Below are 22248 nucleotides of genomic sequence, written 5' to 3' on the forward strand. Positions count from 1 at the left end.
GGGAAGATTCAAAAATACCATATTTCTCCAAAAATAAGACAGTGACTTATTTTCTTTTGACCTCCCAAAATAAGCACTTGGTCTTATTTTCGGGGATGTCTTATTATTTTTGAAGTGCAGAGGTGGCGAGCGTGGTCACCTTGTGCCTGCTGCTGTGATGCAATATTTTTGGGGAGGGCTTATTTTCGGGGAGGGCTTATTTTAGCACATGCACTCAAAAGCCCAATTTGTCTTATTATCCAGGGAGGTCTTATTTTGGGGGAAACAGGGTATAATTGACTGAAATGTCTGTTCTGATAGATTAGGAGATGCTGCTGATGATGTTCAGGTTTCTTGGATTCATCAACTTCACATACAATATCCACATAAGCCAAAGATTCCCCAAATACCAGTAGTGTCTATAAAATTGTCATTCTTTGGGGATGAATTGTAACTCAGAGCAAGGGAAGAAGGTTTGTCCATTCTTGCCTTCCCTCTTTCATCTCAGCCTGGAGCTTGGACAGTGAATGCATGCTTCAGCACTTAATATTTATATTTATGTTTATACCTTTGAGGTAACGGAAAGGTCTTTTCTATCCTCCCCTGGCATTGGATTTTGAGAATGGGGATTGTGATTTAAACGAATTACTAGCCCATTTTATAGAATTTTTTTTTTGCTAACTGGGATTGTTTTTTGTTAAAGAAGAGAGAGTTGAATACTTTACTAAAGCCACTACAAAAACAATGAGATAGGGTTTGTTATGCATGATTAGTTATTGAATAACCCCATGATGTGTCCTATTAAACCAGTGCTCTCCAACTTTTTGGGCAACAGGGACAGGCTCTGAGATGTGGTTTTGTGTGCTGCCTACATCCCATGGATGGGGCTTCACTTGTTTGCACGGTCCGGTTTCTGACATTTCTAAATCTCACAATCTGGTTGCATAATGAACATTTTTGTTTTGTCTGATAATAAGGGGAAAATGTTTAGTATGTAGTTATAGAAGGCCTCTTTTTTCTCCTTTTGAAAGTTAAGAAAATGATTTCACAGTTCCCTAGAACTGTGCCCACCATTCAAGACTCTGGTAGGCCGGAACATAATATTTTAATCCGTTAAGAGAAAAATTACTAAGATGTTTTAAAAATACAAATGTAATGTAGTAAGCAATGTAAGAAAGTTGAACTTCAAAATTAAATACAACAATATAAGATTTCTTGAATAATTTTGTCTGTGCAAAAAACTGCAGATTTGCATGATGAATAATAAAGCTTGTTTCTTTTGTAAACAGGAACTAATTCCAGAGTTTTACTACCTGCCAGAAATGTTTGTCAACAGTAATGGATATAATTTTGGAGCCAGAGAAGATGAAACTATTGTGAATGATGTTGAGCTTCCCCCTTGGGCCAAGAAGCCTGAAGACTTTGTCCGCATCAATCGAATGGTAAAAGATTTTTTTTTTAATCAAGCTTGCTAACAAGTCCATGCAATGTATCATCTAATATAGTCTTATTTTTATTCACTATAAAGCAACGACATAAAATATAAGAAAAATATAAGAAAAGAAAACACACACACAGGAATTATTTGATTGCAACTATCCTGTATTACTGGGCTTTATGCTATGATTTTCATTGGAATTTTCTTCATGGAGGTTTATGATAAAACCATAATTTCCTTGATAAATGTAATTATTTTGTTCAACCTGATAAAGGTTCTTGCAGTCCCCAATAAAAATGCCATTGATTTCCTAAAATAAAAGATAAGTACAACAAATATTATGGGCTAGGATTAGTATAGAAAAATATTAACTTTTTATGCACACATATCTAATTCAGACTCAGTTTAATCAACAAATGAAACAATTATATCTCAAAATCCATATTTTTCAGAATATTGTGACAAAACCTAATCAAAGCAATGCACAGAAAAATATATTTATCAGAAAAGCTATATTAGGAAAAAAAATGGAAAAAGTGCCAATACAAATATTACATTTGGAAACGCAAATATAAAAATGCATAGATTCAGAAATAAAATGGCTCAGATGCCTTCCCTGTGTATATGTGTGCGCATGCAGCTGGTTCTCTGGCGTTTCAAGCTGAATTGTTCTCTGTATATTAACATGTACACATAAAATTGTATATTTTTCATCTTAAGAGTACCACAAGACTTGGTTGTTTTTGCTGAAAAAAATTAATACACCTCTGGAAACTTTTTTATGATACAATATTATTTGCTATCTATGTTATCATACATAATAATACAATACAATAGCAGAGTTGGAAGGGACCTTGGAAGTCTTTTAATCCAACTCCTTGCCTAGGCAGAAAACCTTATACCATTTCAGACAAATGGCTATCCAACATCTTCTTAAAGACTTCCAGTGTTGGGGCATTCACAACTTCTGGAGGCAAACTGTTCCACTGATTAATTGTTCTAACTGTCGGGAAATTTTTCCTCAGTTCTAAGTTGCTTCTCTCCTTGATTAGTTTCCACCCATTGCTTCTTGTTCTACCCTCAGGTGCCTTGGAGAATAGTTTGACTCCCTCTTCTTTATGGAACCCCTGAGATATTGGAACACTGCTATCATGTCTCCCCTAGTCCTTCTTTTCATTAAACTAGACCTACCCAGTTCCTGCAACAGTTCATCATATGTTTTAGTCCCCAGTCCCCTAATCATCTTTGTTGCTTTTCTCTGCACTCTTTCTGGAGTCCCCACATCTTTTCTACATCATGGCGACCAAAACTGAATGCAGTATCCCAAATGTGGCCTTACCAAGGCATTATAAAGTGGTATTAACACTTCATGTGATCTTGATTCTATCCCTCTGTTTATGTAGCCTAGAACTGTGTTGGCTTTTTTGGTAGCTGCTGCACACTGCTGGCTCATATTTAAATGGTTGTCCACTAGGACTCCAAGATCCCTCTCACAGTTATTACTATTGAGCAAGGTACCACCTATACTGTACCTGTGCATTTCGTACATATAAAACAATACTTTCCTAACCAGAATGGGGTGGTGAAGGAAATACTGGGAAGACCAAATTCTGGTCCTTCTCAACCACGGAAATTCATTAGTGTCTTTAAGAGAGTCACACACTCTCAGTCAATCTTTCTCAAACATGTATTGTATTGCAGGAGGAAGCAGGAAAGTTGAGGTTCTGAACGAAAGTCATGATATAAATTTTACAAACAGACAAATAAACATTTGACAAATATGAATTATATAATCCCAACAGTGCTTTTCCAAAAGGCAAAAAAATCCAAAAGCTAAATCTATAAAGCAGTGATGGCTAACCTTTTTGTCATTTTGCGCAACAGCACGTGCCCACACCCATAATGCAATGCACATGCTACTCCCCCTGCATGCCCCACACATGCGCATGGAACTCTGCGCTCCCCATGCATTAGCCTCCCCCCTCTTGCCCATTTTTGGCTTTCGGGTTCATGTAGGAGGCTTTCCAGGCCCAAAATAGGGGGGGTGCCCCCTTGCGCCCTATTTTGAACCTAGAAGGTTTCCTGCACCAACCTGGAAGCCAAAATAAGGCACGGGAGGGGGGTCACGCGAGGCCCCAAAATGCAATTCAAGCGCCCTGTCCCACGCATGCATGCATGTTCACTGCCTGCACCCAAGCATGCCCGGCAGAGACCCAAAGACCAGCTGGCTGGAGGAGGCATACACATATGTGCAGTGAAACTGGGCTGGGACGACAGCTAGCATGCCCACAGAGAAGGCTCTGTGTGACACCTGTGACACCTGTGCCATAGATTCTCCATCATGTGTATAAAGGATACAATCAATCAATCAGAATAGAGTTTGGAGGTCTTCTAGCCCAACCCCCTGCTCATCATTCAGACAAGTGAAATACAATTCTGCGTAGCTTTTCCCAGGAGTAAGCTCCACTATACACATAGGATTTGCTGCTGAGTAGGCATGCATTATAAATATAGAAAATAAATTATTATTTTATTTAATACATTTACTTTACAAATTATATTTTATATAGTTATGTATGTATTCAAGCCATTATTAAAATAATAACAATATTGAGAGTTAATTATATATGCTTTAAAAAATGTAAAATTATCCGTCAAACCCAGATGGCTGAATGCAATGCTTTTATGTCCATTATATTTTATACTCTAAATTAGAATTTATGGATGCTGAATCTAATAACACTATTTAAGGGTTACTTGTTAAAGTGCCTTTCCCAGAGCTGCTTTCTCTCTGCATAAATCAACACATTACAGAGGCTCTTCATAATTTATCCAGTAGTACAGTAGCACCCGTTCTCTTTTGTAAAAGAAAATGCTTAAGAAAGCATTTTTATGTCAGTATTAGATTTCTATGAAAATATTACAAATAATTCCTGTCTCACCTACAAAGCATATCTTTTGTGTCAGACAGCAAGTCTACTGAAGGCCTTATTTTGAGTCCCTGGAGACATTTTCCTCAACCTAGCAACTTTAATAAGTGTGTACTCCCAGAATTCCCAAAGCAATTTCTGGCTGAAGAATGCTGGGAGTTGAAGTCTACACAGCTTAAAATTGCTAAGGTCATGAAGTATCTCCCTGGAGAAAAGCAATTAATCAGAATAGAATATAAATATGTGTATATCAATATGATTTTGTATAAGGCCATTTTCAGTGTTTCTAACCTACAATTGCTAAGGATATTTATATTGTTTGTCAGATAGAATACAGAATCTGTCATTATATTTTCCCAAATCATTAGTGAATGTTATGTTTATTTGAAACTCAGCTTTAAATTGAAATGGAAGACAATTGCATTTATTGTTTTGATTGATTTGATTAATATACCCTCTCATTCAGCACACAAATCATATTTAATAAGTAACAATTCCATTCAATTGTGTTCAGTTCTCAGAGACTGTTTGGACAAATCCCTGCAGTTTTCTTGGCAAGCTTTTCAGTAGTTTGCCATTGCCTCTATAACAATGTACAATTAAACAAAAAGAAAAACACGAAAACAGAAACACAGAAAATATGAACTGTAGGAAAATTCATCCAAGGGGGTCCATGCTAACTTCTCTTGGATTTGCTTTAATTATTCTAATTATTCTAATTTACCCCACTTTCCCCTAGAAAATCAAAACAGGCTCGATGTCAGCCTTATCTGGTAGGTCAGGTCACAAAACAAACTCTACAAAACCTTTTCAGATTTTCTGGAGCTGTATTTTATTGAATATATAGGCTATACTAACTAAAATCCTGAAAACTTGACAGCATTTCCCCCATGCTTCTTTTACTCAAGACGGTTAAGAGGGCTAGTTTGGATTTCTTTCTTTCTTCCTGTCAGGCTTGCTATCTCTCATCACATAGTTTCTCCAAGGTAATCTTTGTGGCTCTTGAGCTTAGATATCTATCCATTGTTTTCTGTAATAAAGAGAATTTCAATGCATTCAGGTTCTCTGCTATCTTCATTTCTTTCAGTCTTTTGTTATCTAATAGCCCTATAGCTCAACCTCTTTGCATGCTACTTTTTAATTTGAATATATTTAAATAGGTCCTTACCAGATGGTCTCTCTTTCTATAGTATGCTCCTTAAATTATTTTATTATTATTATTTCCTTAGTACAACTTTATACTTTCCCCCCATATATTATGTCCTTTTATCCTTCTTATAGCAACAGTCTTTCCATTATTTGCAGAAAAACTTCCCGGGTTTTATAGCTTCCTGAACACTATGGAAAGCCCTGTTGGTTCATATTAAATTAGTCATAAGTTGGTTGTTTGATTGATTATGTGCCATCAAATCAATGTCAGCTTTATTGCTTACCTAGATTTTCTTCAGGAAAATCTGTTCTTAAACTGGTTTTTCATGTCTTCCAATGCACTCTTCACCACTGCAAGTAAGTTCATCCAGCTTGCTACTAGTAATCCTTTCTGTGCTTCCACATTTCCCAGCATTGAACCCTTTTCCAGAAATGACTAAACCAATTTCAGTGGTTTAAAATAAGTTTCTGATACTGTGAAGAGATTTGGCTCTGTTGACATTTCTTTTCAGTCTCTTTTTCATCAATCTTTTAATTATTAATGGTTTCTTCTTCTGAAATGTGATTTGTGTAAAAGTGTCATACATTTGCATCAGTAGTGGGTTCCAGATCCCGTCGCAACCAGTATGCTGCGACAGGGCTTGGCGTCTTCAGCGGGCATGCCACCGCCCAGTGACACTCAGCTGCTCGTCGGAGGTCGCAGAGGTGCTGCGCGCTGTGTGTGTGCGCAATTGGCCTGTTTGCCTCAAAAAGCGGTAAGGAACGCGGGCAGGTGGGTGGGCCAAATGGCCCACCATTCTGGTACGGTAGCCACTGCTCCCAGCTACCACCTGTTTGCCTATACCAGGCCGTACCGCCCAGAATCCACCACTGATTTGCATACCTCCTAAATGTAATAGTATCATAATCATCATTTCCTATTGTTTTAATAATGATTATATCCTGGTCATTTCTTAGGATATAATTTAAAGATGCCTCTTCTCTGGTAAGTTCCAAAACCCAGTTCTTCTAAAGCACATTAATTTAAGTTATTCAGAAATTTGGTTTCTTTGTCATGGCTAAGGCATAATGTACCCAATCTATGTGAAACCTCCAATTATTAAAATAAGTTACTTGTACTTCTGGTTTCATTCAACATCTCACAATTGTCGTTTAATCAGTGGATGATAATATATCTCTAGATCTAATTTACATTTGTGGACAGATATTGCCACCTATAGTTATTCTATGAAGGAAGCTAGTCTTTTTTTCAGTATGTTAATTTTTATATATTACCATTGTAGTCTTCTCTCCTGGCACAAAAATTTTCATTCCAAAAACAAATAAGAATTCTTAGTTCTTGATTTGGAGCTTTCTAGTACTAGCAGAGAAATAACTATACATATACTCACTCTCAAATATCATTGGCACTATATTTGTCTTTTTTTGTTTCATTGATGTGACAACTCCAGTACTTACCCCTTGTAGTATTTCTTGAAATATCCTCACTTTTCTAACTGGATGCTGCCCAGCATCTCTCATCTTTCCTCCAGGGAAGCACACTTCTACCATATTTTTCATGTTATACAGCAGCAGCCAATCTCCATTTCACTTCAAGTGGAATATCCACTTATATAAGTCTGCCTTTTCTCCAATGATTTCCATGGCACATGAATCTAAAAACTTCCACTTGATGCCACAGTGTTGTCAATATCTAAATGGTTCTGCACTAGATCAGCATAGCATACTTTTCTTATTTCTCTTGGATTTCAGTCTGATATCTAAGATGGAATAAATATCAGATGTTCTCTTTCCCCAAGCTCATGACAAAATCATGACAAAAATTATATAAGCCATCACAATATTTGCTATATATGATTCCCTGAAACAAACAAAATGTTAAAAAGTTATGCCATTTAGTTACGCTGTTTAGTTACTTAATTTGTCTAAATTATATTACGTACCAAAAATATCTTTACAATCCCCAAGGTATGTTACAACTTTTGAGCATCTTTAATGTTTGCAAATTGAAAGTTGAAAAATTTGTCATACTCTGACACATACCGGCTCTTCCCATATCAACAAAGAGAGAGTATCAAGATCAAGGGAAGCGGTAGTATTATTCTATACTGCACTGGTGATGCCACATTTGGAATACTATGTCCACTTCTGGTCATCATAATACAGAAAAGTACTAATACAATAATCTCTTATTGAAAAAATTCCTGTGCAGATTGCTCTTATTAAAAACGCTAGAGGAGTGATTATATTCAGTAACTTTTAGGATGTGTTTCAGTGGATTTTAAGAGCATTCAATTTATACATCAGTGATTGTTGGCTCAGTTTAATTTATCCATAGCAAGCTGGACTGATTACTACTGACATAGCCATGAAACATTAATAAAGCATTGTGTTCAATGCTAACATGATTATGGCCTGACCTCAATGATGTCACAGAGGACAGAAACAGTAAGTGTTCCTGCTAACATTACCCTAATGCTGGGTTCATCAATCATAATCTACCAGTTTACAAAAAAGGGAAGAAAGCTTTTCACAGATGTGACTTCGTAGTCTTGCTGAGCTTTTTGATCCCAGAAGACTTGTGGTGGCATGAGAGTCTGAAATAAAGCAGGTTTAGAAACAAGCCAAGCATGTTAAATCAAGGTAAAAAACTGTAATGTAAAACACACAGAGACACAGCAAAGCCTTTAAAGCAAGCATTTGTAATTTCAAGACATGACCAGTTGTAATCCAAAACTAATTATGACAATGTTTTGATTATTTAAGGCACAGATTTTAGTATACTATAAATTGCAGTGCTGAATATAACAAACAGAAATATACTTTCAGATTCAAGAAATATCTTCCTCTACCTAATATGCTAGTTTTGTCATTTAGAAAATATATAGATATTTTATAGAAGTCCAAGATCACGTCCATATTCAATATATTTTCTCCCTTCCAATTTGCTTCTTAAACAGTCATCTATTTATGCATATTATTCATATCTTGTCCTTCATATTTTCCATATATTCGCCTTCTATTTGATCTTTACAATGACATTTGATACTTTGATCATCACAGTTATTTGATTAAATAAGGCCAAATGGTTGTAGGTATCCAATAGATTCTTTTGTTCAATAATTACTTAAATCAGGATCTCAATAATTCTAATTCAGTATTTTAGCCTCTGTATTTACAAAACTGGGATGTGATCTTCAAAAGTTCCTTCAAAAGTTATTATAAAGCTGTAATTGTTCACATAAGTGAGAATAAAAATTAATAAATATATTTAGAATATTTGATTAGATTTAAATAAGAATTTCATGAATTTATTGTAATTTTAATTGAAATAAAAAATAATGTTTAGTTTTGTCATCCACAAAGCAAGCCATCTTATTCCGAATCTCTAATTTAGTATCATTTATGAACAAACTATAAAATATGAATCCCTACACTGTTGATTTCCATTTTAATTTGCCTATTGATAATAAACTTGTGATGGCCTCTTCTACATGCCAAAAAGATTGGTAGTAACATACACAGTATTTTCTGTGACAGCACCCTAAGAGAAAATATAATTAATAACATACAGTGAAACTTTTATCCAATTAATCAATTAAGGTAACAGGTATTCATTATTCCCAATTGCCTATTCATCCAATGACTGTATTACCTGCAGTAATATTATTACCACAAATTATAAATTTGCGTCATTTATGTGATTTGCATTTACAATGGAGAATCTATCTGTTGCATCTGTTAAATAAAAATTACATTGCATATAATAATTATGTAATTCTGACATCCTTCTCCTCACAACCTTGTTTAACACACATACCTAGAATTGCTGCCATTCTCTGTAGTCCTATATTTGTTTACTCTGAAACAAAATTTACTGGATGCAATTGGACTAGCTTCCATTTACTAGGGCATACAATTGTAACAATGATTTAAGAAGAAAAAAATATTGTAAGCTTTTATTTTGTTTAGCCATTTTTTTGCAGAATATTTTTCTCATATTTAGCTAGTAATGTTATTTTCTGATTAATATGGATGACTACTGGCAGATAAAATCATATGGCTCAAGGCTATATTTCTACTGCTAAACTGAGCATGCATTTTTATTCTAAATAATTTCCATCTGAAACCTGTATTGAAAAAAACAGGCTGAGGTAGTAACAAAACATAAGGCTTCAAAATCTTGCTACCCACTATCTACCCGTTTCCTTTTATGAAATTCATAATAACTTGGTACTGTTTAAAATTCTATAAATCAGGGTTTGGTTTAAATATACATCTACACCATTCTTCAAGAGTAGAAAAATGGCATACACATTGTAAAATTATAATCTGTAATTGGAATAAAAAAAGCCAGGATTTTACAGTTGGTGCTCTACAATCCAGTTAACCTGGAATAGTACTTCTTAAACTGATTGAAATCTATTGCCTCACAAGGTTGATTTTAACAAACTATTCTAATGCATTAAGACTGGGAACAAAGGCTTTTGCTGCATTTGAAGAATTATATGGCCAGTAAGAAGCCACAAAGCTCATTAGTATTCTTAATTTTATAACTTGCCTTTATTTTAATTTGAAAATATGGTATACAGGGATAGGAATATATTTTCTTAAAGAGGCAGATGAATATGATGACAGAAAGGAATTTAGCAACAGACTAAGATAAGATATGATAAGATAAGCTTTATTGTCACATTTTGCTGAGAACACACCGATACACATAAAAAATGAAATTCTGACACCCACTCTCAAAAGAATACACACACACAGTGTTCTTCACTTTGAAAGAAAAATTAGATTTTTCAAGTATGTGATGAAAGATACCTGACTTGATTATTTGGTGACCTAATATAATTTAAACCTAAATACTATTGCTCTGCTATTGCTATTATAATCCTTAAAAAGAAAGAAAGAAAAAGAAATATAAACTTAATATGAATCAACAGAGTGATATGCAAAAAAGGAACTGTAATTTTATTTCTTATTTATTTATTTGGTTGTTTTAGACTGCATCAGTCTATGTTCCAAACTAAAATAAATAATAGTTCCAATTTATTTTGCTTTGGTCAGATCCCAATCAACTAGTATCCAGATTTTGACATAATTTTTAAGGTTTCAGAGAAAACCTTAATAGATTCCATTTTCCAGGGTTCATGGGACAGTAAAAAGAAAAGAAAAAGTATAATTTTACAATTGAACCAATAACATGCGGAAATGACAGAGTCCTCTTAACTGGTTTCCTTTAAAGCTGAGTCTCAATAGGTTCTATCAAAGATGCTTTGATTTGAATGATTGTGCTAGATTCAATAACATAAAATAAATATTTTTTAATAAAAAATTTATTTTCAAACATAAACACGCAAGACATATAACATAAAAAACCTCTTCAACTACATACAGTGTGTCGATTGGTTATAAAATCTTTCTCCGTCCTTTCCATAGTCATCACTTGAGCTTTATCAAAAATCACTTATTGTCAATCAAATATCTTTGTATACATTATTATTGTATTTCATTTGTTTAATTATCATTATTGTTTCACCATTTTAAATAAGGTATTCTAAACATGAATCCATGTATCTTATAATTCATTATATCATCTTCAATATATCCAATAATAAAGAATTTTTTGTATCCTATTCTAAATCATTCTATTATTTTAGCATTAATAACATTCTCTAATAATTTTCAATTCCATGGTTTTTCCATTATTAGTATCATCAATCTAATATATATTTATACAAATTATTATAATTGTTAAACTTCCATTAAGCATAGCTATTACATCCTTTTTATATGAGGCATATTAAATTTGAAGTAAATTTATATTATGGCATTTCATTTCATCATCCTGAAATCATCCAATGATATTTATATTCTCTTCTATATAGAATTATTTATCTTTTATAGAAAGGCTTTTCAACATCATCTCCATTATTCTCACTTACAGTTTATATAAAATTTCATATTATCAATCTAGTATATATAAATGCTTTATTATCATTATTGATCATTTATTTTACTATAGCTATTATTACTTTATCTTATACATAATACTCAACATTTAACTACATTTAACTAAATTTTATTGTGACATTTCATTTCATCATCCTGTATCCTTCCAGAAATAGTGCAGTCCAATATCTCTTGCCATTTGTAGAATCTGTATTCTAAGTGTTTTCTTAATAAGTCTTATGTGGACTTCTCTTGACAACTTGTTGTTCATTGGATATCTTAAAAGAATTCGAAACCCTCCATCTGTTCTTTCATCTGCTTGACTTTTGTTATCACTGGTGCTTCTGCCGAAATTATTCTCATTGTCTCTGCCAAATTTTCTCCCCTATCTTCATCTATGTTTTGACATCTGAGATAGAGTTCCAATTCATCAATTTCTCCTTTCCGTATTCCGCACTTATCATTTCCCTCCACACTCGATTTGCTGTCAATGTCAACAATTTTCTTACCACTTTCATATGTCTCTGTAATTTTTTGAACTCTGTCCTCAAATTTCATCATTGTTTTATAAGTATTCTCAACTCTTCCCTCCGTACTGTCTATATTTTGATATTTTGTATTTTGATCTATAAATTCAAGACTCTTTTCAATTCTCTCTGTAGTTATTAAGAGTTTTTGAATTTCTAACATAATTTTTTGCAATGTTAGTTCCTTTTCTTCTTCATATAGTGCCATTTTTCCAAGTTATAAACACTGCCACTAAAACATCCAAGGCTTTTGCTAGGTTTCAAACAAATTCAGTGAAGTTTTTTCCACTGACCCTTTCAGTAAACCAAGCCGATAGCTTTGTAATATCAGATGTTGCCAAGCCTCTAGCCACTAGATGGCAGTGTTACATCTTTTCCCTCTGTTTTTGGCTCTCTTTTCTAAACTCTGAGCTCCGGAAAGGGTTTTTCTCCAGAAAGAGAAAAAAAATTTTTTTAAAGATTACGATCCGGCAGAGCCTTGCAAGGAAAGAGGTTTTTAATCCACAAACACAAAAAAAAATTGGGAAAAGTATAGAGGAAGAGGGGGGGGAGAGACCAGTCCAGTTTAAAAGTAAGAGGCATTTGTAAAAATCTATCCATAAAAAACAAACAATTAAAGTGAAAAAGATAACACAATAGTTTTAAACTAGAGTAAATTTGCTGCTTGTTTCCTTCTGTCTTCAATTTTATTTTAACTCTGAGTCTTTTGGATCTTCTCTTCTCTAATAATAAAGATTTTTCTCACCATTTTGACACACTGTCTCTCCTGTGCTGCTGCCGTTTCAGGGGCTTGTCCCAACTTTCTGTAGCCATATTGGCTGCTTCTCTTGTAGCAGGCAAAAAGAGCTTTTTCCTGGATCAATCAGGGGCTTTGCGATGCCCCTGAAATCAGCAGGACATGCCCTTCACTATCACCGTTCCTCCAGAACAGTTTAGATCCAAAAGGATCATCCAGCAACAGACATATCGACAGCAATCCTGGAGCCCCAAGATTGCATGTCATGTCGTTGCGACGTCAAGCCCCACCTCATAAAATAAATATTTTAATACCTCTATTGATGTTTCCCAATAAGCTCTCAATAGAGCAAAAAGCATACATGAAGAACTGAATGCCAATAAAAGCTCACAAAACATGCATTTACAAACTTTGTAGCAAGCATATTATGAATTTTAAAGGAAATTCTGAGAAGACATCTTGTTATGCCATTGGCTTTGTAAAAGAAATAGAAAATGGTACTTGTATGATAAGCATTTTTTTCCTTTTTCATCCTCTCGATTTTATTTCTAGGCTCTGGAAAGTGAATTTGTATCTTGTCAGCTTCACCAATGGATTGATCTCATATTTGGCTATAAGCAGCGTGGGCCAGAAGCAGTGCGGGCACTTAATGTTTTCCATTACTTGACATATGAAGGTTCCATAAACCTTGACAGTATCACTGATCCTGTCCTCAGAGAAGTAAGTACCTCACACTTTTTCCCTTCAGTTATGATAAATGTATCTTAAAATTATTAATTACTGCTCTTCATTTTTTAAAAATGAGTTATTTTGTTTTATTTTGTAATCCCATAATACATTTAGTGCTCATCTTACAACAGTTTGTTTGGTGACCAATTGAAGTTACAACAGCTCTGAAAAAAGTGCTTATGACTATTTTTCACATTTATGACTATTACAGCATCCCCACAGTCATGTGATCAAAATTCAGCACTTGGCAACTGACTCATATTTATTATGATTACAGTGTCCCAGGGTCATGTGATCACCTTTTGTAACAAAGTTAACTGGAAAGCAGAAATTCATTTAACCGTGTTACTAACTTGACAACTGCAGTGATTCACTTAACCACTGTGGCAAGAAAGGTCATAAAATGGGGACAAAACTCACTTAACAAATGCCTCACTCAGCAACAAAAATTTGTGCTCAATTGTGGTCGTAAGTCAAGAACTACCTGTACTTCAAAATAAAAAGGTGTCTGTATAACTGCACTTGGTCAAACTTATTTGTTGTACCATGAATTGCCATCTGTATCTTGAATAATTGATCCAAGGCAGTGAAAGATGGAAATCTGGTTTAAAAATTTATTTCTCTTTTGAGCTTATATGAAACAACATATATGTTATTAAAATGTAGATTAGATGTTGGAGAACTTTGCTGACATTACAAATATCCCTTTGGATTTTCTACAGTTATATTGATTTAATGATCAAGTGAAGTTAAAATGGATTATGTATTTTTTCTAACATGTTATATTTAATAAATTATTAACTAGAAAAGTTGGATATTTTGAAATCCATACATATGTACATTTATTATACATACTGTTTTTGTTTTTATTTGTTTATTCATTAATAAATGCACAGAAAATAAAATAGCCCAAACACGAATAAACATGCAGGTTTCTTTTAGCATGTTTGTATAGTATTTTATAGCACTTTAAAAAAATGGCTTCTGCAAAATGTCCTTCAATGTATTGCCTCGTAGCTTGTCAATTTATCTTAGGAAAATTATTATTAGATTAACACAGAAATATAAAACATTCTATTTCAAAATTCACTTTGGTTGAAAAGTGTGAAGATGCAACAGCTGCAAGATGAGTGTTGTTGTGTTGATGCTGCATACATAAGCTTCCATGCCCTATGATATCTGCCATCTGTTGTATGCAAAACAAGCAATAATTTAAACAAAGGCAGTAGAATACTTGTAGCTTTCTTTCCCCCCCCCCAAAAAAAAACCAAGAATCCAGAATTTTATAGTTAATTAGTTAATTATCTCACAAACTAAATATTACAATATATTTCTGTAACATTTCTACAGTTTAGGCTATGCTATACATTATGAGATATTAGAACCCTATTTCATGGTAATTGAAGGCCTTCATGGATTGTATTCATGCAGTCATTGAAAAAGTTGAAATATTTTTTATCTTTCATTTTAATATTGGAAAGGCAGGCTATAAATTTAACAAATAAATACTTTAAATGATTTGGATCTAAATTTAATTCATCATCCCAACTGACTCAATGAAACCCGAGCAACTCACTCTCGTTTATTTCAGGAAGTCTAATAAATTAACTATGAACATATCAAGAAAGAAACTTCTTGAAGAGAATTTTTGAGGACAAGGATTAGGATAGCATTTCTCCATTTCCAATTATCCTCCCTGAAGTAGTTATAAGATTTTTTAGGATTTCTATTCTTTTGCGTGTGTTTGTGTGTTATTGTTCAGCTTCCTTCTGATACAGGTAATCCTAAATTTAACAACCATTTGTTTAGTGACCATTTGAAGTTGCAACAGCGCTAAAAATGTGACTTACAGGGGCTTCTCCCACTTATGACCATTGCGTAATCCCCAAAGTCATGTACGGTAATCAAAATTGACAATTGGTATTTATTTATGATGATTGCAGCATCCTGAAATCATGTGATCACCATTTGCAACCTTCTCAGCCAGCTTCTGACAAGCAGAGTCAATGAAGAAGCTGAATTTGCTTGACCATAAAAAGCCTAACAGAGAATATTTGTGCTGACAGTAAACATGTACCAAGTTATGCTTTCCTTATTTTTTTCTATAAATTATTATCAGATCTGATTAAACTGTAAGATTGATTTACTGTATAAAGAGATTAGGGACAAGGTAAAAATAATCTTCCTTTTGGAAGAGGAGTCATATTTCATTTTGCCCGCCTCGTGCACACACACACACCCCTTTCATAAAAGGCTAATTTAACACTTAGGGGTTTTTCTCCCATTAGATGTATTGTATTCCATGAGCAAGCCAAACCACTTTTCTTTAATTATTGTATATATGTCCAGATATTATTTATAGTCTAATGAAATGGTGCTTCATTGGGGGATAAGAAGGAACTATTGTTAGAGATACACACAAATTAGAAACATAGCAAACTCTAGTTTCATCAGATAACATTTACAAGAATCCTGATGTAATTTCCCTTTCCCTAGTTTCCCTTTTTTCAAAACCAAGAAATTTAGTAAAATGAAAGATAAAATGTAATAAACATCTCAAGGATATTGATTTGTTTTTTTTCCTTGACAGGTGAAATCATAGTTACAGCACTAACCACAGCAATTATTGCATTAAAATGTCACGAAATTAGAGGTCAGAATAAGAGATAATTTTCTTCCATATGTCAGATTAAAAGTTGACATTCTTTGACAGCACAGGATTTCTAGCTGAGAAATTATGACAGCTTAACTCATCTTGCACGTGTACAACAGTAATTGATAATGAACTTTTCCATGACAGCCCTCTCCTGTGGAGAAACATGACAGAACATCTCTGCTACGAAGTCTGCATCCCTGTTTAATATGTAAACAGCAGTTGCATTAGACCCTAGATGTTGTTTGGGATTGTCTTTACTATTGGTGTACATTATAAATCCAACCAATGTTTTTAGCCTTTTCAGCTATCATCAGAATACTGGTTGTGAGAATGTTAATGTATAGAATTAGTGGACACATTGAATGTAGATTACAGTGTAGTATTTCAAAGTTTTTGTATACAATTTCTCGATTGTTTTCTTTTATTTTAGGCACATTGTCATATGTACAAAGAAATATCCTTTGCAGTACTTTCATTAGCACTCATGAACTGTGTGCAAGTTTCCATTTGGAAATATTGCAACAGCTCTATGGAGTCCTTCATGCTCTTTAAGCTTGCTTGCTTGCTTGCTTGTGGATATTTGATTGCCCAACTAGAGAATATCATCAGTGCTAGTGAGCATGGGGTTTGCTCCCTGTTTATTTACAGTAGCTTGCCCTGCCAGTGTTGTTGGGGCTGTAGTTTTCTTTCTTTCTTTCTTTCTTTCTTTCTTTCTTTCTTTCTTTCTTTCTTTCTTTCTTTCTTTCCTTCTTTCCTTCTTTCCTTCTTTCTTTCTTTCTGGTATTGTTTTCTGTTTGATTGTTTATCTAGTATTAATCACTGCTTATTGAGATATTTTATGCTGGAGGGAATGTGTTCTAGTCTCATTTTCTTCTTTGCTTTTTTGTCTCTTTTGAGTAGTGTGTAAATATGGTTTATTTCTATATACGTATCTGTCAACGGCTGATTGTCTGAGTGGCAAGCTTCAATAAATTTTCTTAAAATTTTAGGAGTTATCTTGGTCTATAATACTCAGTTTTTCAGATGAACTTGTAGTTGAGTATAAAGCCTTGTAATATTAAGGAATTTACATCATGTTTACTGATTGCTAATTAATATTCATGGATGTGCTCCGCTGGTCTTCGGAATATCTGTTCTAAATATTGGCTGTTACACTCCACTGTATGTTACAATTACATCTTATCTTTTTCTTCTTGGACTGCTAGTCTTTTGGTTTACTTAAGATATTTTGGAGGGCTTTAATTTAATCACGTGCTACAGTGATGCCATGTATTATAATAGTCTGTGTTTCTGAGATGTTTTTGATATATGGTCATGTTATTCTTTTCAATACCTTGTGTTAACTACTGTAGTGGCTTGAGTAATCAGGTACTTTTTGATAAAGTTATATGGGTAACCATTTGCTGGAAGATGTTGTATAGGCAGTCTCCTTCCTTTTTTCTGATGTTCAAGGTTACTGCAGTGTGTTTGTGCTTGTCTGAATAATATTTTTACACAACTTCTCTTATGGGAGATAAGATTGTTACTTTGGTAACAGAATACTTGATTAGCATGGGTTGGTTTTTTGATAGACTTGTCTTTCTAGTTTGCTGTCATTTCCTCTGCTCATGAGAATATCCAGAAAAGGTAGCCTGTTGTTGTTTTCTTCTTTTCTTGGGAATGTTGTTTCTTTAAATACGTTATTGGCTGTTTAATGTGTCTTCTCTAATTCCATTTTTATGATTGCAAAAATGTCATTTACAAAGCAGATCCATACTCTTGGTTCTATGTGTAGAAGTACAGTAGTTTCTAATACTGCATTATGATTTCTGCTATGAGTCCTAGATCCATAGTTTTCCTCTGATTTGTTGATATATCTATCCATCAAAATGAAAGTAGAAAGTGGGACAGGAATAATATATACATAGAGGAAAAACCCTAGAGGAAAAACCCTATATCCACTAGTGATCATATCCAGTTAGGTAATGAAAAATTTGCAAAAAAGCAACCAAATTCAGAGAACACCAAGGCTCTAACCCTAACCCTCAACTAGGTATATTCTGTTGTATTAGAAGTAACTATTTAGAGCAGGTATCCCAATCCCTTTAAAGACATTGGCTGCATTTGGCATTTTCAAAATATGTCTTTGATGCCCAAAAAAGATGGTTTCATGGGGAATTTGCCTACTCCAGTGACAATGAAAAGCAAATTAATAAGGCTTTTTGCCAGTCAGACACTCAGCTTTGTTTTTGTTTTGTTTGTTTTTTCTGGATATGTGAATATATTTACAAGCAAGGCATTTAGCTGCAGATTCTATATAGCATCCAAGGACATTCTTGAAAATAAATTCTGGAAGCTAATGCTTTGCTTTGCTACATGACACCCACCTTTCCAATTTTGTTTAAAATTTTTCTTAATGTAAAATACAAACTAACTCACTGAAGGGAACTTTGATTTGCTTCTCTAGAGGAGATCTTTCATTTGAAATTCCATTCTTACAAATTAAACTACAAGAAAACTGAGTAGTAGCTTTTCAAGCTGCATTTGCAAAAATTACACCTATTCTTATGATACTTACATAGTATTGCTATTAGTTTTTCTTCTGAACAAACAGACATGACATGTGTTTTTACGAAACTAATTTAATGTAGTGATGTCAATATATCACTAATGTTTTGGTCCTCCATCACAACATGAAATTAAAATGGCTAAATAGCAATCATTGGCTTGATGCCCTAAATGTAATTACCTTTATCAGAGGCAACTTTAAAAGCAGGTTTTTTTTCTCTGTATCTTTGCAGGAGCTAGTATTTCAAATGCAATATTTATTTTATTCACTTCTTATTTCAAATATTTGCCAAACTCTCATTTACATTTTATAGATACAGTTGGTTTATGCTTAGTATTGTTTTTAAAAGTTAGTGAAGAATTATATTCAACAATTAATCTTTGTATATTCATTCTAGACTGTTTTCCTTGTATTCAGCTCTATATAATATATGAGGTACAATTTCAAATTGTGATATCCTGCTGATTCAATAGATTTAATGTTTTCCACCTAAATATGGATGTCTGTATACCTAATGCAGCCTAAGAATTTTCTGGCACTCTGCAGTAGGAAATGAATGAAAGGAGAAGTTTTGTTGCTGCAGACTAGAAACCTAGCTAGTCCAATGTACCAACCAATCTGATGTATCACAAAAGTTTAATGATCATGTCCTGTTTTTATTCCTCAGTAGTTAGAAGTAAGCAATAATTCAATACGCAACTATTATTAATAATGCCACTCATAATTTTATAACTATGTAAAACCATGTAGAACTCCTTTAAAACCACCCATGTTGTTGGCCATCACTACATCTTGCAAAAGTAGCTAGGCTCATGCATGAGGTAATAAAATGTTTCATTATGATTGTGAGTTTGATTTGAATCCATACTCAGTTATACACACTGACTTTGGTCTGTAGATTATCTCCCGACTCATCTAATTTACAGGGTACTATTGTGAGTTTAAAAAGAGGCAAAAGTATTATTTATCCGCTTAGAACTCTTGGGGAGTATTTACGAAGCTTTGGAAATATCACATTTTATTTGTTCCCTAATAAAAAAAATCCAGCCACACTAGCAATGGAAGGGGTGGGAGAGAGCCACTCAATAAATGAGCAAGATTTGACAGTTGATTTTCATAGACATCTTGAAAGCACTTTTTCTGTACAGTATTTGTTTATTTTGAAGATGTTTGATATTCACTATATTTTGATGATTTTTCCTAGCATAAAATATTGGATTTTGGATTTTTTTTCCACTGCTTTATTTTGTGTTATTGTATTTTATTTTCTTCTCCTATCTCTTTGTTTGATCTGACAGAAATAACAAATCATCCCCCAGGATCTACCATAGTAAAATATACCCACAGGAAGCATAGTTTTATACTTATTCCTCTTGTTGTTGAAAACTATGCTTCTGCAGAAAGTTGACATGATAAGGCTGTCAAAGACCAACAAGATATCTCTAACAAAATAGATGGAATGCTACCATTTTGTAGCTCTGGGCATTTTCTGAAAAATAAAGGTAGAAGAGGCAAATATGCTGTATTGTTAGAATATTATAAAATATTTGTTTGCATATATGTTTTTAAAAGTGATTCTTCTTATCAATATATATCTTCTGCATCCAAAGTTTCTAAGTTAAAGGACTTTAGAATTGATCATTTAAATAATTATGGTTGTGCACATGTCGTTCGTTATAAAGAGATAAGTACCTTTCCTCCAAGAATGGTTACTCTAGATCAGGGATGTCAAACTCAAGCTCCAGGAGCCAGATCCAGCCAATGGAGTACTTAGATCTGGCCTGAAGGGCTGCCCTGGAAACAGTGAAGGACTGGCCTGCGGTGCCTCTGACAGTGAAAATGGAGCTCGGGAGGGCCGCATGTGGCCCTTCTGAGCTTTGTTTTCACTGGCAGGACATTGTAGGAGGCCATCGTAGCCGAAAATGGAGCCCACAAGTTCTGCACATGGCCCTCCGAAGCTCTGTTTTCACTAACAGAGGGCTGGAGGAGTCACAGCCAAAAAAGGAACTCAGGAGTCTGTTTTCTCTGGCAGAGCTCTTGTACCACCACAGGCACCCCCAACACAAGTGACATTGAGGTGGCCATGCCCACCCGGCCCCCTGAGGTCAAACACAACCCTGATGCAGCCCTCAATGAAATCAAGTTTGACACCCCTGCTCTAGATACAATATTTATAATATTTGTGGATTTTTATTGTTCTACACTACTCAGAATCACCATGTGTGAGTTAGGTGACCATATATATTTGTTTAATAAATAAGTAAGAAATAAATATAATGCATTTTGAGGTCATCAAATTTGATGAGTCAAGTGAAGAAACATGCATAACATGGCAAAAAGATCTTCTTTGGATACGTAGTCTTTGTTGCCCATCAATTTTTTAAAAATTTATAAATCACATTTGTATATTGAAACTAGTGGTATCTGTAGGAGACCAAAATAGAAAATACATCAGTCAAAAGAATGCAATTGAAGCCCTGACGCTTATTTACATGTTTACACTGTCTTAATGCTGTACTGAAATGACACAAAGAGAAAGAACTATGTTCTTTGACCTGCTCTGCTGAGGGTAGAACAGAGACAGAGACAAGCTATTCTAGAACCAGAAAGCTACAGCTGAGAGGACCTGCTTCAGGGCTTCCACATCTTCCACAATCTGGACAGAGTATCTGAATCATATTCTCCCAGCCACATAGATCAGGGCTGTCAAACTCGATTTCAAGGAGGGCCACATCAAGGTGGTGTTTGACCTTGGGATCCAGGGTGGGCGTGGCCAAGGTGGGCATGGCCAGCTTGGACGTCACTCATGTTGGGTGCACCTGTGGTGGCCCAAGCACTCTGTCAGCGAAAATGGGCTCTCGAGCTACGTTTTTGGTTGCAGCAGCATACTGCAACCCTCTGCCAGTGAAAATGGAGATCGGGAGGGCAACCTGCAGCCCTCCCGAGCTCTGTTTTAGCACCACATTGGCCAGATCTAAGCACCTTGCAGGCCGGATCCAGAATCAAAGCACTGTCTCTTTACTCAGATTTGAAGGATGCTTCCTTATCTTCATCAGCTTCACCTGTTTGTGAATTGATAATCTAATTGTTAGCCATTTTGTGACAGTACATGACAAGAGCAACAGCATCAGTGACCCATCCACTTTATTCTAGTGTAAGCCTCCATTGGATCTATCTTTTATCTTTCTTCAAAGAAGGAAGAGAGTCTTTAATTTGTGAATGGACATGTTCAGATCAAATACGTTTATTAGAATCATTCTCTGTACGTTGAGTCTCAAATTAATAAGAAACAAGGCTAAGATAATAAAGGCTGGAGTTTACATTGTCCCAAAGGATATTTCATTTCTGTGTAATATAAATTGAGAAGATAGAAAATTTAGCACTGAATTTAGTAGAACGGTGACAGAAATTTCATTTTGATTTAGTAGCTTTCTACTATATAGGAAAATGCTTTTCTAATGTGTTTTACAGACTGATGGAACATAAAATTGTATTTAAATATTTAATATAGTCTTGTGCATATAAAGTAAGGAAATGTTGATATTATATTATTTGATTTACTAAACTTGTCTATTTTTTATTTGACTCATAAAAAATAATG

At 34.3% G+C, this 22248-nt stretch overlaps 1 protein-coding gene across 2 annotated transcripts in view; it reads left to right on the forward strand.

Annotated features, from left to right (window-relative positions):
• The window catches only part of NBEA (neurobeachin), a 384945-nt gene that overhangs the window by 330008 nt on the left and 32689 nt on the right, over positions 1-22248 (forward strand). For both annotated transcript variants that reach the window (XM_032219812.1, XM_032219813.1), the window contains exons 48-49: positions 1269-1421; positions 13267-13434. In XM_032219812.1, the coding sequence (XP_032075703.1) occupies positions 1269-1421; positions 13267-13434 (321 nt within the window). The remainder of the gene's footprint in view (positions 1-1268; positions 1422-13266; positions 13435-22248) is intronic.

This window comes from Thamnophis elegans, chromosome 6, assembly GCF_009769535.1.
Source record: "Thamnophis elegans isolate rThaEle1 chromosome 6, rThaEle1.pri, whole genome shotgun sequence".
In the NCBI taxonomy this organism is placed as follows: Eukaryota; Metazoa; Chordata; class Lepidosauria; order Squamata; family Colubridae; genus Thamnophis; species Thamnophis elegans.